Source organism: Mesoplodon bidens (assembly GCF_964165515.1).
Source record: "Mesoplodon bidens genome assembly, contig: HAP1_SCAFFOLD_472, whole genome shotgun sequence".
In the NCBI taxonomy this organism is placed as follows: domain Eukaryota; kingdom Metazoa; phylum Chordata; class Mammalia; order Artiodactyla; family Ziphiidae; genus Mesoplodon; species Mesoplodon bidens.
Window position 1 is genome coordinate 317,697 of NW_027671879.1, and position 16,457 is coordinate 334,153.

Sequence of the window (16,457 nt, forward strand, 5' to 3'; positions counted from 1 at the left end):
CCGCCACCAGTTCAGGGACTCTAAGTAAGACATCCAGTAAGATCCTCTCCTTCTTTAGGAGCTTCAGAGTCATTCCTGGTTCAGAAACAAGGCTCACACATGACCATTGAGAGGCAGACAAAGCCCCGGTTGGCTTCCATGTTTAGCACACATTTGCTAAAAGGGGAGAAAAAAACAAGGACATGATAAACACAAAATTCACAATACTGGATTTCTGTAGGGTCAAAACAAGGGAGGGATGGTCTGGGAGGAAAAGCTATTATGCAAAGCGGTATGTCCATGGGAATGTATTATCGTTTCCATTTTATTTTAACGTCTCTGACATCAGGATGATTCTTATACTGCTGTCAGCCAAGTGGCAGTCACTGCCTTAGAAATATCTCAACCAATTTGTTTCACTGTTGTTTTCCTTTCAATATATGCACAAGAGATGGATGACAAAGTCTGAAAGATATCTTTCAAGAACTATAACATAAAGAAACTAAGGGACATAAATACTCACTATCCAGGAACACAAGAAAGGTTTAGATATATTGCTAAGGAATAACAGAATAATCCAAAATGCTCTGTACTGATGAACTATGCAAATTATGTATGCATGTGGAAAGCGATTCTAAAAATAAAAAAAATCATAAATGAGATTATGAAATCTCATTTCATACTGAGATTATGCATTTTTAAATGTCCATCATAAAAAAGTCTTTCCAGTTTAAAAAAAAGTTGTAAATAAATTTCATGAGTCCATGAAAATCATTAAATTGTTAACAACACTTGATGACAGTTGGATTAGAGTAACTGTTGATAACAGTTAACAACCGTCGGATTTGAGAAGAATGCCTCTGAGAACCATGTGTGTTTTTTGTTTTGCGGTTTTTTTTTTTTTTGCGGTATGCGGGCCTCTCGCTGCTGTGGCCTCTCCCATTGCGGAGCACAGGCTCCGGACGCACAGGCTCAGCGGCCATGGCTCACGGGCCCAGCGGCTCCACGGCATGTAGGATCTTCCCGGACAGGGACACGAACCCGTGCCCCCTGCATCGGCAGGCGGACTCCCAACCACTGCGCCACCAGGGAAGCCCCATGTGTCTTTGTATGAACCGGGGAGTCATCTGCTAGCCTTGCAATTCTCTGCTCATTCCCTTCTGTGACAACAGGGTCTACTAGGATGGAAGTTGGGTTTCCAGTAAAACTTAGGGACTTTCTCTGCAGAGCAAATTAAGTGGTAGAGGTGGAGGAGGTGAGAAATAAGATACGGATTCTGGGAGGAGTGGTAGCTTGGGAGGATGAGAGGAAGCCCTTCTCAGTTGCTCTGGTGGGTGGCTGGAAAATCCCATCTTGTGATTTCCGATACACAAAGACCAATAGATTGTGGGGATCAATGTGTCCTGGGAGTTACCTCTTGAAGCAGTGGGTCTTGGTAAGAGGAGAGAAAGAGCCATGTTCTCTAAGACCTGAGAGGGGTTTGGGGGAAGCCTTCCGGAAATGTGAGGAGTTACGGGGTAGAGGAGGGAGATAAAGGGGAACTCTTTCCAAAGCCTTTGACTCAGAGCCCCAGATTTTCACTATGCCAGAGGCTGAATCAGCCTACTTAAAACAGCTTCATCTTAGGATTCTGTACCCTTGGCTTTACCTTTTGTCTTTCTTAGCCTGTATTAGGCATTCTCACTCCCTCACCCCAAAGGACTTCTTTAACGTGAACCTAGTTAGTCCACTATGCAGGGCGTTAGCTGAGCAGACCCACAGTTGACACAATTTACACCTCCAGTGCAGTAGTAAAGTGGAGGTGGGGACTTGCCCACCGCAACGTGCCCTGCCTGGCACTTGCTCTGGATTTCCTTTTCTATCTTGACGGTTCATCAAGAGACACATGCACAGATACCTACGTATTTCAAAGCAACAGGCATCTTCTTCTGGAGGGAGACATCAATTTGGGTATCAAGTCAGTACACCCTATCAGATAAAGGCCAATATTTTGGACAGCAATATTCATCACCGTGGTAGCAATTCTGCAGCTGCAAGTGCAATTAGGCAATGGATGGTTGATTACAAACTAACCAATGTCCCAAACTTCAAGTCTGGCAACACACATACATACTAGAAAGGGTTTTTTTCCCTACAGCAAAATAAGGTCATTCACAGGATTGTTGAAGATGTGCTACGGTGGGAGGCATATTGAAGGCAGTGTCGTGGCTGGCACAGCAAGCGTGATGTGATGCTGGGGAACACAGCAGGGGCCACGCCATGCAAGGCTTTGAGGTCCATTTAAAGGAGTTTGATTTCTGACCTTGGAGTGATGCAAAGCCATGATATGTTTTCAAGAGGGGAGTGGCCTGATCAAATGTGCACTTTGTGGAGGGTACTGTGGTTTCTGTGAAAAGAAGTATTTGGCTGGGGGGGTTGTTAATATGGGACTTTATGTTACTTCCTATTTGGGGCCACAGGATCTATATAATGAGGAGATTGGAGGGTATGCTTTGAAAGACACCGTTCCATTTGAAATATCCACGTGGGGTGCATTTCTTCAACGAAGGACTTGTGGCCCCAGCTGCTGGGGGTGCATCCCACAGAAAGCCTTCAGCTGGCAGTGAGTTTGGAAATTGCCTGGGTTCCTCACCCAAGGTGCACGGCAAGAAATGATTGATGTGGAGTGTGAAGGTCAGGCCGTCGTAGCCCAACACAGACCCTCTCGGAAGGGTCACTCCAGTTCAAGAGCTCAGCTTCGGGCTTCCCTGGTGGCGCAGTGGTTGGGAGTCTGCCTGCCGACACAGGGGACACGGGTTCGTGCCCCGGTCCGGGAGGGCCCCACATGCCGCGGAGCGGCTGGGCCCGTGAGCCATGGCTCCGGAGCCTGTGCTCCGCAACGAGAGAGGCCACAACAGTGAGAGGCCCGTGTACCGCAAAAAAAAAAAAAAAAAAAAAACAAAAAAACAAGCAGGGGTCAAGGAGGGAAGGATTGGGAGTTTGGGATTAGCAGATACAAACTACAGGATGGATAAACAGCAGGGTCCTACTGTAGAGCACAGAGAACTATATTCAGTATCCTGTGATAAACCATAATGGAAAAGAATAGGAAAAAGAATGTATGTATACAAAAAACTGAATCAGAAATTAACCGAAGAAATTAACACAACACAAATTAACACAACATTGTAAATCAACTATACATCAATAAAAAAGAAGAAGGAAAAGAAAATAAATACAATCCAAGTTTGGGTTACCTTTGTGGGGAGGGAGCATGCAGAAGAGGGGCTGGCAGGGTTCTATTTCTTGCTCTGGGTGGCAGCTACAAGGGTGTTCACTTTCTTGTTACTCATTAAGCTATATTTATGCTTTCTGCACTTTCATGAATGTGTGTTATATTTCACAATAAAAAGTTTCTAAAACTGTAAAAAATATAAATATAAATATAAATATAAACAAAAGTTAGCCTCCTTGAAAAGAGAAAATGGGTGAGAAAATTCTCCATATCCTGGAAATGACAGTACCAGTGGGACTCTGACACGTAGCACTCTTTCTAAGTTCCTGCCAGCACTGTGCTATATACGCTGGGGACACAGAGAACAGCAATTCCCATAGGATGCCTGCCCTTAGCAAGTACACAGTCCACTTCCAGGATTTTATCCCCAGGACATCATTCAGCAGAAGCACGAAGATGACCCCTGCAGGGAGATTTGTAACAACAACAAGACTGGAAACCACCCAGATATTTACAAAAGCAGGAGGGTTTTCTCAACCTTTTGAGTAGAAAGACTATCCAGCCTACCCACACCTATACCCTGGCAGGGTCAGCCTGTTCCCTATGGACATGGTGGTTGGTTTAGGGGGAGGCTGGTGAGCCTGCCCCAAGGGGGTGGGGACTTGGAGGCTCAACAAAGGGGTGTGCGATGTGATGGTGACGGGTCACAAAGGACTTGCGGTATAAATATGGTCGGGCCAAGAGACTCTGGCAGAGTCCTGCAGGGAGGTGACGAGTTGCTTTCGTTCCCTCTCTCTCTCCGAGACTCAATTTGTGGCTGGTGGCTCTGTCTTGAACGAAGAGAGCCATGAGCAGTGAGAGTTTACCTCATTACACGGCCAATAGCTACTGTTCAGTGGGGGTGTTGAGGACCTCCATGGGGGTCCTGCAACGACAACTGTACGAGGGAGGAGAGTATGACATTTTCAAGTACGCTCCCATGTTTGAGAGCGACTTTATCCAGGTCAGCAAGAAAGGAGAACTGATTGACCTAGACAACCGCGTCCGAAGGGTGACTGTGGGTGTCGCATCCACCAGCCCCCTCTTCCCACTACCTGACGTCATGCTGCTGGCCCGAACAACGAAAGTCTGTGAAGAGCATGTCAGATGCGCCGGGATCACCAAGGGGAGAGGTTGCAAGCCCGTGAAGACCCTAGAGCTCACCAGGCTGCTTCCCTTGAAGTTTGTCAAGATCTCCATCCACAACCGTGAGAAACAGCAGCTGTGCCTGAATCTTGCTACCGGCCGGACTTTCTATCTGCAGCTGTGCCCCTCTTCCGATGCACAAAAAGACCTCTTTTCCCATTGGGAAAAGCTTGTCTATATCCTGAGACCACCGGTAGACAGTTACAGCAGTACCCCGATGCTCCAAACTGGAGATGCAGCGACTACAGAGGATGCCAAAATCCTAGTGGGAAGCACCCACAGAGACTCAAGAACACGGGGCAGGGTGCTTTGGGAGAGCAGGGCAAAGCTGGTCCTTCATAGCCTTTGGTGCTCTCTGAGACTCACCTGGGAAATACCTTCTATTGTTGAAAAGGGTCAGGGACAAACGAGCTATCACTATGGGATTCACCACACTGGAGAGGTTCCGAGTGCTTCTCCACCTTGTCCCACAGGGCTGAATTTCAGAGAGACCTTAGGTATCATTATCAGCTGCACTGGTCTCCTCACCAGGGCTGTAATCCCTCCTACAGCATCCTGACTGTCTGGTCTCTTCTTGAACACTTACCCCAGCCCAGGTAGTCTCATCAGTTGTGGAACATCATTCACAGTTAGGAAGTCCTTCCTTCATTGTGTCTCCCCGTGACGCCGACATGCTGATTCAAATCAGCCCAACCCGTGGAGTCACCAAAATGCAGAAGGTGTGCATCCCTTGACCCGGGAACCCCACTTCTAGGAGTCTGTCCTGCAGAGAGAGAAGCACAAGGGTATAAAATTAAAGTGTGTATCATGGAGAACTGTATCAGTGCTTTCCCTGACCCTGGGACTGTTCAAGTAAAATGGAGTGGCCGTTTGAGAGCGGTGCAGTAGATGGGATCTAGCATCCAATGGGAGCTTAGACTGGGTGATCTCAAAGGTTATTCTAAGTATAAGCCCTTGAGTTGCTCAGCTCCAGGATGAGAGAGGAGCAGACAGTTCAGATCTCACTTTCTGTCATCTCTAACTTACCTGATTCTCCTCCCCTTGGCTCAGACCACAGAGCTCCACAGAGAAAGGGATCAGGATGAGGCTGGGCTTCACAAGCTTCGTGACGTGACTGGAGCCACAAAAAGTGCCGAAGGATCAGCAGGAGGAATGACCATGGGCCTGGCGGGAGCCACCATCAAGGATCCAGGAGAAAGCGGATCCGGCGAGGCCACTGCAGGTATCCCCGATGGATCAACTGCAGGCGTGAAAAGCGCCGAAGGATCAGCGGCAGGGTTGTCCATGGGCCTGGCGGGAGCCATTATCCAGGATCCAGGAGAAAGCAGATCCGGCGAGGCCATTGCAGGTACCCACCATGGATCTACTACCGCCGTGAAAAGCGACGAAGGAACAGTGGCAGGAATGGCCATGGGCCTGGCTGGAGCCACCATCAAGGAGCCACCATCAAGGATCCTGGAGAAAGCGGATCCGGCGAGGCCATTGCAGGTGCCACCATAGATCAAGTGCAGCCGTGAAAAGCTCCGAAGAATCAGCGGCAGGGATGACCACGGACCTGGCGGGAGCCACGGTCAAGGATCCAGGAAAAAGCGGATCCGGCGAGGCCACTGCAGGTGCCCCCCTTGGATCAACTGCAGCCGTGAAAAGCGCCGATGGATCAGCGGCAGGGATGACCACGGACCTGGCTGTAGCCACCATCAAGGATCCAAGAGAAAGCGGATTCAGCGAGGCCATTGCAGGTGCCCCCCATGTCTCAACTGCAGCCGTGAAAACCGCCGAAGGATCAGCGGCAGGGATGACCACCGGTCTGGCGGGAGCCACCATCAAGGATCCAGGAGAAAGCGGATCCGGTGAGGCCACTGCAGGTGCCCCCCCATGGATCAACTGCAGCCGTGAAATGCATCGAAGGATCAGCGGCAGGGATGTCCATGGGCCTGGCGGGAGCCATTATCAAGGATCCAGGAGAAAGCGGATCCGGCGAGGCCATTGCAGGTGCCCCCCATGGATCAAATGCAGCCGTGAAAAGCGCCGAAGGATCAGCGGCAGGAATGGCCATGGGCCTGGCTGGAGCCACCATCAAGGATCCAGGAGAAAGCGGATCTGGCGAGGCCATTGCAGGTGCCCCCCATGGATCAACTGCAGCCGTGAAAAGCGCCGAAGGATCAGCGGCAGGGTTGACCATGGGCCTGGCGGGAGCCACCATCAAGGATCCAGGAGAAAGCGGATCTGGCGAGGCCATTGCAGGTGCCCCCCATGGATCAACTGCAGCCGTGAAAAGCGCCGAAGGAGCAGCGGCAGGGTTGACCATGGGCCTGGCGGGAGCCACCATCAAGGATCCAGGAGAAAGCGGATCCGGCGAGGACACTGCAGGTGCTGCCAGCTTATCCTTGCAGGACACGAACCTGGTCTTGGCCGATGATGCCAGCACATCCTCGACGGGGGCAGATGGTCCAGAGAGCAGCATGAGCATGGTGTTGCCAGTTGCAGTCACAACCAGCAAGCCTGCTGCTGGAAGAGCTGAAGGGAAGGTCGCAGACCCCGTGGTCTCCACCTTGCAGACCGAAGGCTACATGTCTGAACGGGATGGAAGCCAGAAGGGCTTCCACCCCAGGGATGAAGCCTGGAGAGAAAAAAAGAAAAGAAGGACACGTCTTCATCGAGGAAAAGTTCCCATCACCGCAGGACACGTGAAGGTCACCACAGGACAGGAGGGGACAAGACCCAGAAATCATCCTCCCACTGGTCCTCATCTGGCCATGGAAACTCCAAAGTTGACAAAGGACGGGAGGACAGCTCGCAAACTGAGGAACAGCCAGTCCGCCACCAGTTCAGGGACTCTAAGTAAGACATCCAGTAAGATCCTCTCCTTCTTTAGGAGCTTCAGAGTCATTCCTGGTTCAGAAACAAGGCTCACACATGACCATTGAGAGGCAGACAAAGCCCCGGTTGGCTTCCATGTTTAGCACACATTTGCTAAAAGGGGAGAAAAAAACAAGGACATGATAAACACAAAATTCACAATACTGGATTTCTGTAGGGTCAAAACAAGGGAGGGATGGTCTGGGAGGAAAAGCTATTATGCAAAGCGGTATGTCCATGGGAATGTATTATCGTTTCCATTTTATTTTAACGTCTCTGACATCAGGATGATTCTTATACTGCTGTCAGCCAAGTGGCAGTCACTGCCTTAGAAATATCTCAACCAATTTGTTTCACTGTTGTTTTCCTTTCAATATATGCACAAGAGATGGATGACAAAGTCTGAAAGATATCTTTCAAGAACTATAACATAAAGAAACTAAGGGACATAAATACTCACTATCCAGGAACACAAGAAAGGTTTAGATATATTGCTAAGGAATAACAGAATAATCCAAAATGCTCTGTACTGATGAACTATGCAAATTATGTATGCATGTGGAAAGCGATTCTAAAAATAAAAAAAATCATAAATGAGATTATGAAATCTCATTTCATACTGAGATTATGCATTTTTAAATGTCCATCATAAAAAAGTCTTTCCAGTTTAAAAAAAAGTTGTAAATAAATTTCATGAGTCCATGAAAATCATTAAATTGTTAACAACACTTGATGACAGTTGGATTAGAGTAACTGTTGATAACAGTTAACAACCGTCGGATTTGAGAAGAATGCCTCTGAGAACCATGTGTGTTTTTTGTTTTGCGGTTTTTTTTTTTTTTGCGGTATGCGGGCCTCTCGCTGCTGTGGCCTCTCCCATTGCGGAGCACAGGCTCCGGACGCACAGGCTCAGCGGCCATGGCTCACGGGCCCAGCGGCTCCACGGCATGTAGGATCTTCCCGGACAGGGACACGAACCCGTGCCCCCTGCATCGGCAGGCGGACTCCCAACCACTGCGCCACCAGGGAAGCCCCATGTGTCTTTGTATGAACCGGGGAGTCATCTGCTAGCCTTGCAATTCTCTGCTCATTCCCTTCTGTGACAACAGGGTCTACTAGGATGGAAGTTGGGTTTCCAGTAAAACTTAGGGACTTTCTCTGCAGAGCAAATTAAGTGGTAGAGGTGGAGGAGGTGAGAAATAAGATACGGATTCTGGGAGGAGTGGTAGCTTGGGAGGATGAGAGGAAGCCCTTCTCAGTTGCTCTGGTGGGTGGCTGGAAAATCCCATCTTGTGATTTCCAATACACAAAGACCAATAGATTGTGGGGATCAATGTGTCCTGGGAGTTACCTCTTGAAGCAGTGGGTCTTGGTAAGAGGAGAGAAAGAGCCATGTTCTCTAAGACCTGAGAGGGGTTTGGGGGAAGCCTTCCGGAAATGTGAGGAGTTACGGGGTAGAGGAGGGAGATAAAGGGGAACTTTTTCCAAAGCCTTTGACTCAGAGCCCCAGATTTTCACTATGCCAGAGGCTGAATCAGCCTACTTAAAACAGCTTCATCTTAGGATTCTGTACCCTTGGCTTTACCTTTTGTCTTTCTTAGCCTGTATTAGGCATTCTCACTCCCTCACCCCAAAGGACTTCTTTAACGTGAACCTAGTTAGTCCACTATGCAGGGCGTTAGCTGAGCAGACCCACAGTTGACACAATTTACACCTCCAGTGCAGTAGTAAAGTGGAGGTGGGGACTTGCCCACCGCAACGTGCCCTGCCTGGCACTTGCTCTGGATTTCCTTTTCTATCTTGACGGTTCATCAAGAGACACATGCACAGATACCTACGTATTTCAAAGCGACAGGCATCTTCCTCTGGAGGGAGACATCAATTTGGGTATCAAGTCAGTACACCCTATCAGATAAAGGCCAATATTTTGGACAGCAATATTCATCACCGTGGTAGCAATTCTGCAGCTGCAAGTGCAATTAGGCAATGGATGGTTGATTACAAACTAACCAATGTCCCAAACTTCAAGTCTGGCAACACACATACATACTAGAAAGGGTTTTCTTCCCTACAGCAAAATAAGGTCATTCACAGGATTGTTGAAGATGTGCTACGGTGGGAGGCATATTGAAGGCAGTGTCGTGGCTGGCACAGCAAGCGTGATGTGATGCTGGGGAACACAGCAGGGGCCACGCCATGCAAGGCTTTGAGGTCCATTTAAAGGAGTTTGATTTCTGACCTTGGAGTGATGCAAAGCCATGATATGTTTTCAAGAGGGGAGTGGCCTGATCAAATGTGCACTTTGTGGAGGGTACTGTGGTTTCTGTGAAAAGAAGTATTTGGCTGGGGGGGTTGTTAATATGGGACTTTATGTTACTTCCTATTTGGGGCCACAGGATCTATATAATGAGGAGATTGGAGGGTATGCTTTGAAAGACACCGTTCCATTTGAAATATCCACGTGGGGTGCATTTCTTCAACGAAGGACTTGTGGCCCCAGCTGCTGGGGGTGCATCCCACAGAAAGCCTTCAGCTGGCAGTGAGTTTGGAAATTGCCTGGGTTCCTCACCCGAGGTGCACGGCAAGAAATGATTGATGTGGAGTGTGAAGGTCAGGCCGTCGTAGCCCAACACAGACCCTCTCGGAAGGGTCACTCCAGTTCAAGAGCTCAGCTTCGGGCTTCCCTGGTGGCGCAGTGGTTGGGAGTCTGCCTGCCGACACAGGGGACACGGGTTCGTGCCCCGGTCCGGGAGGGCCCCACATGCCGCGGAGCGGCTGGGCCCGTGAGCCATGGCTCCGGAGCCTGTGCTCCGCAACGAGAGAGGCCACAACAGTGAGAGGCCCGCGTACCGCAAAAAAAAAAAAAAAACAAACAAAAAAACAAGCAGGGGTCAAGGAGGGAAGGATTGGGAGTTTGGGATTAGCAGATACAAACTACAGGATGGATAAACAGCAGGGTCCTACTGTAGAGCACAGAGAACTATATTCAGTATCCTGTGATAAACCATAATGGAAAAGAATAGGAAAAAGAATGTATGTATACAAAAAACTGAATCAGAAATTAACCGAAGAAATTAACACAACACAAATTAACACAACATTGTAAATCAACTATACATCAATAAAAAAGAAGAAGGAAAAGAAAATAAATGCAATCCAAGTTTGGGTTACCTTTGTGGGGAGGGAGCATGCAGAAGAGGGGCTGGCAGGGTTCTATTTCTTGCTCTGGGTGGCAGCTACAAGGGTGTTCACTTTCTTGTTACTCATTAAGCTATATTTATGCTTTCTGCACTTTCATGAATGTGTGTTATATTTCACAATAAAAAGTTTCTAAAACTGTAAAAAATATAAATATAAATATAAATATAAACAAAAGTTAGCCTCCTTGAAAAGAGAAAATGGGTGAGAAAATTCTCCATATCCTGGAAATGACAGTACCAGTGGGACTCTGACACGTAGCACTCTTTCTAAGTTCCTGCCAGCACTGTGCTATATACGCTGGGGACACAGAGAACAGCAATTCCCATAGGATGCCTGCCCTTAGCAAGTACACAGTCCACTTCCAGGATTTTATCCCCAGGACATCATTCAGCAGAAGCACGAAGATGACCCCTGCAGGGAGATTTGTAACAACAACAAGACTGGAAACCACCCAGATATTTACAAAAGCAGGAGGGTTTTCTCAACCTTTTGAGTAGAAAGACTATCCAGCCTACCCACACCTATACCCTGGCAGGGTCAGCCTGTTCCCTATGGACATGGTGGTTGGTTTAGGGGGAGGCTGGTGAGCCTGCCCCAAGGGGGTGGGGACTTGGAGGCTCAACAAAGGGGTGTGCGATGTGATGGTGACGGGTCACAAAGGACTTGCGGTATAAATATGGTCGGGCCAAGAGACTCTGGCAGAGTCCTGCAGGGAGGTGACGAGTTGCTTTCGTTCCCTCTCTCTCTCCGAGACTCAATTTGTGGCTGGTGGCTCTGTCTTGAACGAAGAGAGCCATGAGCAGTGAGAGTTTACCTCATTACACGGCCAATAGCTACTGTTCAGTGGGGGTGTTGAGGACCTCCATGGGGGTCCTGCAACGACAACTGTACGAGGGAGGAGAGTATGACATTTTCAAGTACGCTCCCATGTTTGAGAGCGACTTTATCCAGGTCAGCAAGAAAGGAGAACTGATTGACCTAGACAACCGCGTCCGAAGGGTGACTGTGGGTGTCGCATCCACCAGCCCCCTCTTCCCACTACCTGACGTCATGCTGCTGGCCCGAACAACGAAAGTCTGTGAAGAGCATGTCAGATGCGCCGGGATCACCAAGGGGAGAGGTTGCAAGCCCGTGAAGACCCTAGAGCTCACCAGGCTGCTTCCCTTGAAGTTTGTCAAGATCTCCATCCACAACCGTGAGAAACAGCAGCTGTGCCTGAATCTTGCTACCGGCCGGACTTTCTATCTGCAGCTGTGCCCCTCTTCCGATGCACAAAAAGACCTCTTTTCCCATTGGGAAAAGCTTGTCTATATCCTGAGACCACCGGTAGACAGTTACAGCAGTACCCCGATGCTCCAAACTGGAGATGCAGCGACTACAGAGGATGCCAAAATCCTAGTGGGAAGCACCCACAGAGACTCAAGAACACGGGGCAGGGTGCTTTGGGAGAGCAGGGCAAAGCTGGTCCTTCATAGCCTTTGGTGCTCTCTGAGACTCACCTGGGAAATACCTTCTATTGTTGAAAAGGGTCAGGGACAAACGAGCTATCACTATGGGATTCACCACACTGGAGAGGTTCCGAGTGCTTCTCCACCTTGTCCCACAGGGCTGAATTTCAGAGAGACCTTAGGTATCATTATCAGCTGCACTGGTCTCCTCACCAGGGCTGTAATCCCTCCTACAGCATCCTGACTGTCTGGTCTCTTCTTGAACACTTACCCCAGCCCCGGTAGTCTCATCAGTTGTGGAACATCATTCACAGTTAGGAAGTCCTTCCTTCATTGTGTCTCCCCGTGACGCCGACATGCTGATTCAAATCAGCCCAACCCGTGGAGTCACCAAAATGCAGAAGGTGTGCATCCCTTGACCCGGGAACCCCACTTCTAGGAGTCTGTCCTGCAGAGAGAGAAGCACAAGGGTATAAAATTAAAGTGTGTATCATGGAGAACTGTATCAGTGCTTTCCCTGACCCTGGGACTGTTCAAGTAAAATGGAGTGGCCGTTTGAGAGCGGTGCAGTAGATGGGATCTAGCATCCAATGGGAGCTTAGACTGGGTGATCTCAAAGGTTATTCTAAGTATAAGCCCTTGAGTTGCTCAGCTCCAGGATGAGAGAGGAGCAGACAGTTCAGATCTCACTTTCTGTCATCTCTAACTTACCTGATTCTCCTCCCCTTGGCTCAGACCACAGAGCTCCACAGAGAAAGGGATCAGGATGAGGCTGGGCTTCACAAGCTTCGTGACGTGACTGGAGCCACAAAAAGTGCCGAAGGATCAGCAGGAGGAATGACCATGGGCCTGGCGGGAGCCACCATCAAGGATCCAGGAGAAAGCGGATCCGGCGAGGCCACTGCAGGTATCCCCGATGGATCAACTGCAGGCGTGAAGAGCGCCGAAGGATCAGCGGCAGGGTTGCCCATGGGCCTGGCGGGAGCCATTATCCAGGATCCAGGAGAAAGCAGATCCGGCGAGGCCATTGCAGGTACCCACCATGGATCTACTACCGCCGTGAAAAGCGACGAAGGAACAGTGGCAGGAATGGCCATGGGCCTGGCTGGAGCCACCATCAAGGAGCCACCATCAAGGATCCTGGAGAAAGCGGATCCGGCGAGGCCATTGCAGGTGCCACCACACATCAAGTGCAGCCGTGAAAAGCTCCGAAGAATCAGCGGCAGGGATGACCACGGACCTGGCGGGAGCCACGGTCAAGGATCCAGGAAAAAGCGGATCCGGCGAGGCCACTGCAGGTGCCCCCCTTGGATCAACTGCAGCCGTGAAAAGTGCCGATGGATCAGCGGCAGGGATGACCACGGACCTGGCTGTAGCCACCATCAAGGATCCAAGAGAAAGCGGATTCAGCGAGGCCATTGCAGGTGCCCCCCATGGATCAACTGCAGCCGTGAAAAGCACAGAAGGATCACCGGCAGGGATGACCACGGGCCTGGCGGGAACCACCATCAAAGATTCAGGAGAAAGCGGTTCCGGCGAGGCCATTGCAGGTGCCCAGCCATGGATCAACTGCAGCCGTGAAAAGCGCCGAAGGATCAGCGACAGGGATATCCATCGGCTGGCGGGAGGCACCATCACGGATACAGGAGAAAGCGGTTCCGGCGAGGCCATTGCAGGTGCCCCCCATGTCTCAACTGCAGCCGTGAAAACCGCCGAAGGATCAGCGGCAGGGATGACCACCGGTCTGGCGGGAGCCACCATCAAGGATCCAGGAGAAAGCGGATCCGGTGAGGCCACTGCAGGTGCCCCCCCATGGATCAACTGCAGCCGTGAAATGCATCGAAGGATCAGCGGCAGGGATGTCCATGGGCCTGGCGGGAGCCATTATCAAGGATCCAGGAGAAAGCGGATCCGGCGAGGCCATTGCAGGTGCCCCCCATGGATCAAATGCAGCCGTGAAAAGCGCCGAAGGATCAGCGGCAGGAATGGCCATGGGCCTGGCTGGAGCCACCATCAAGGATCCAGGAGAAAGCGGATCTGGCGAGGCCATTGCAGGTGCCCCCCATGGATCAACTGCAGCCGTGAAAAGCGCCGAAGGATCAGCGGCAGGGTTGACCATGGGCCTGGCGGGAGCCACCATCAAGGATCCAGGAGAAAGCGGATCTGGCGAGGCCATTGCAGGTGCCCCCCATGGATCAACTGCAGCCGTGAAAAGCGCCGAAGGAGCAGCGGCAGGGTTGACCATGGGCCTGGCGGGAGCCACCATCAAGGATCCAGGAGAAAGCGGATCCGGCGAGGACACTGCAGGTGCTGCCAGCTTATCCTTGCAGGACACGAACCTGGTCTTGGCCGATGATGCCAGCACATCCTCGACGGGGGCAGATGGTCCAGAGAGCAGCATGAGCATGGTGTTGCCAGTTGCAGTCACAACCAGCAAGCCTGCTGCTGGAAGAGCTGAAGGGAAGGTCGCAGACCCCGTGGTCTCCACCTTGCAGACCGAAGGCTACATGTCTGAACGGGATGGAAGCCAGAAGGGCTTCCACCCCAGGGATGAAGCCTGGAGAGAAAAAAAGAAAAGAAGGACACGTCTTCATCGAGGAAAAGTTCCCATCACCGCAGGACACGTGAAGGTCACCACAGGACAGGAGGGGACAAGACCCAGAAATCATCCTCCCACTGGTCCTCATCTGGCCATGGAAACTCCAAAGTTGACAAAGGACGGGAGGACAGCTCGCAAACTGAGGAACAGCCAGTCCGCCACCAGTTCAGGGACTCTAAGTAAGACATCCAGTAAGATCCTCTCCTTCTTTAGGAGCTTCAGAGTCATTCCTGGTTCAGAAACAAGGCTCACACATGACCATTGAGAGGCAGACAAAGCCCCGGTTGGCTTCCATGTTTAGCACACATTTGCTAAAAGGGGAGAAAAAAACAAGGACATGATAAACACAAAATTCACAATACTGGATTTCTGTAGGGTCAAAACAAGGGAGGGATGGTCTGGGAGGAAAAGCTATTATGCAAAGCGGTATGTCCATGGGAATGTATTATCGTTTCCATTTTATTTTAACGTCTCTGACATCAGGATGATTCTTATACTGCTGTCAGCCAAGTGGCAGTCACTGCCTTAGAAATATCTCAACCAATTTGTTTCACTGTTGTTTTCCTTTCAATATATGCACAAGAGATGGATGACAAAGTCTGAAAGATATCTTTCAAGAACTATAACATAAAGAAACTAAGGGACATAAATACTCACTATCCAGGAACACAAGAAAGGTTTAGATATATTGCTAAGGAATAACAGAATAATCCAAAATGCTCTGTACTGATGAACTATGCAAATTATGTATGCATGTGGAAAGCGATTCTAAAAATAAAAAAAATCATAAATGAGATTATGAAATCTCATTTCATACTGAGATTATGCATTTTTAAATGTCCATCATAAAAAAGTCTTTCCAGTTTAAAAAAAAGTTGTAAATAAATTTCATGAGTCCATGAAAATCATTAAATTGTTAACAACACTTGATGACAGTTGGATTAGAGTAACTGTTGATAACAGTTAACAACCGTCGGATTTGAGAAGAATGCCTCTGAGAACCATGTGTGTTTTTTGTTTTGCGGTTTGTTTTTTTTTTGCGGTATGCGGGCCTCTCGCTGCTGTGGCCTCTCCCATTGCGGAGCACAGGCTCCGGACGCACAGGCTCAGCGGCCATGGCTCACGGGCCCAGCGGCTCCACGGCATGTAGGATCTTCCCGGACAGGGACACGAACCCGTGCCCCCTGCATCGGCAGGCGGACTCCCAACCACTGCGCCACCAGGGAAGCCCCATGTGTCTTTGTATGAACCGGGGAGTCATCTGCTAGCCTTGCAATTCTCTGCTCATTCCCTTCTGTGACAACAGGGTCTACTAGGATGGAAGTTGGGTTTCCAGTAAAACTTAGGGACTTTCTCTGCAGAGCAAATTAAGTGGTAGAGGTGGAGGAGGTGAGAAATAAGATACGGATTCTGGGAGGAGTGGTAGCTTGGGAGGATGAGAGGAAGCCCTTCTCAGTTGCTCTGGTGGGTGGCTGGAAAATCCCATCTTGTGATTTCCGATACACAAAGACCAATAGATTGTGGGGATCAATGTGTCCTGGGAGTTACCTCTTGAAGCAGTGGGTCTTGGTAAGAGGAGAGAAAGAGCCATGTTCTCTAAGACCTGAGAGGGGTTTGGGGGAAGCCTTCCGGAAATGTGAGGAGTTACGGGGTAGAGGAGGGAGATAAAGGGGAACTCTTTCCAAAGCCTTTGACTCAGAGCCCCAGATTTTCACCATGCCAGAGGCTGAATCAGCCTACTTAAAACAGCTTCATCTTAGGATTCTGTACCCTTGGCTTTACCTTTTGTCTTTCTTAGCCTGTATTAGGCATTCTCACTCCCTCACCCCAAAGGACTTCTTTAACGTGAACCTAGTTAGTCCACTATGCAGGGCGTTAGCTGAGCAGACCCACAGTTGACACAATTTACACCTCCAGTGCAGTAGTAAAGTGGAGGTGGGGACTTGCCCACCGCAACGTGCCCTGCCTGGCA

General features: G+C 49.8%; 1 protein-coding gene across 1 annotated transcript in view; it reads left to right on the forward strand.

Annotated features, from left to right (window-relative positions):
* LOC308610868 (uncharacterized protein) overlaps window positions 1–4,643 on the forward strand; it is a gene marked incomplete at both ends in the record, with an annotated part of 83,148 nt that extends 78,505 nt beyond the window's left edge. Inside the window, one exon of the mRNA XM_081259869.1 lies at window positions 4,035–4,643. Coding sequence (XP_081115995.1) covers window positions 4,035–4,643 — 609 coding nt within the window. The remainder of the gene's footprint in view (window positions 1–4,034) is intronic.
* Window positions 4,644–16,457: the final 11,814 nt, after the last annotated feature.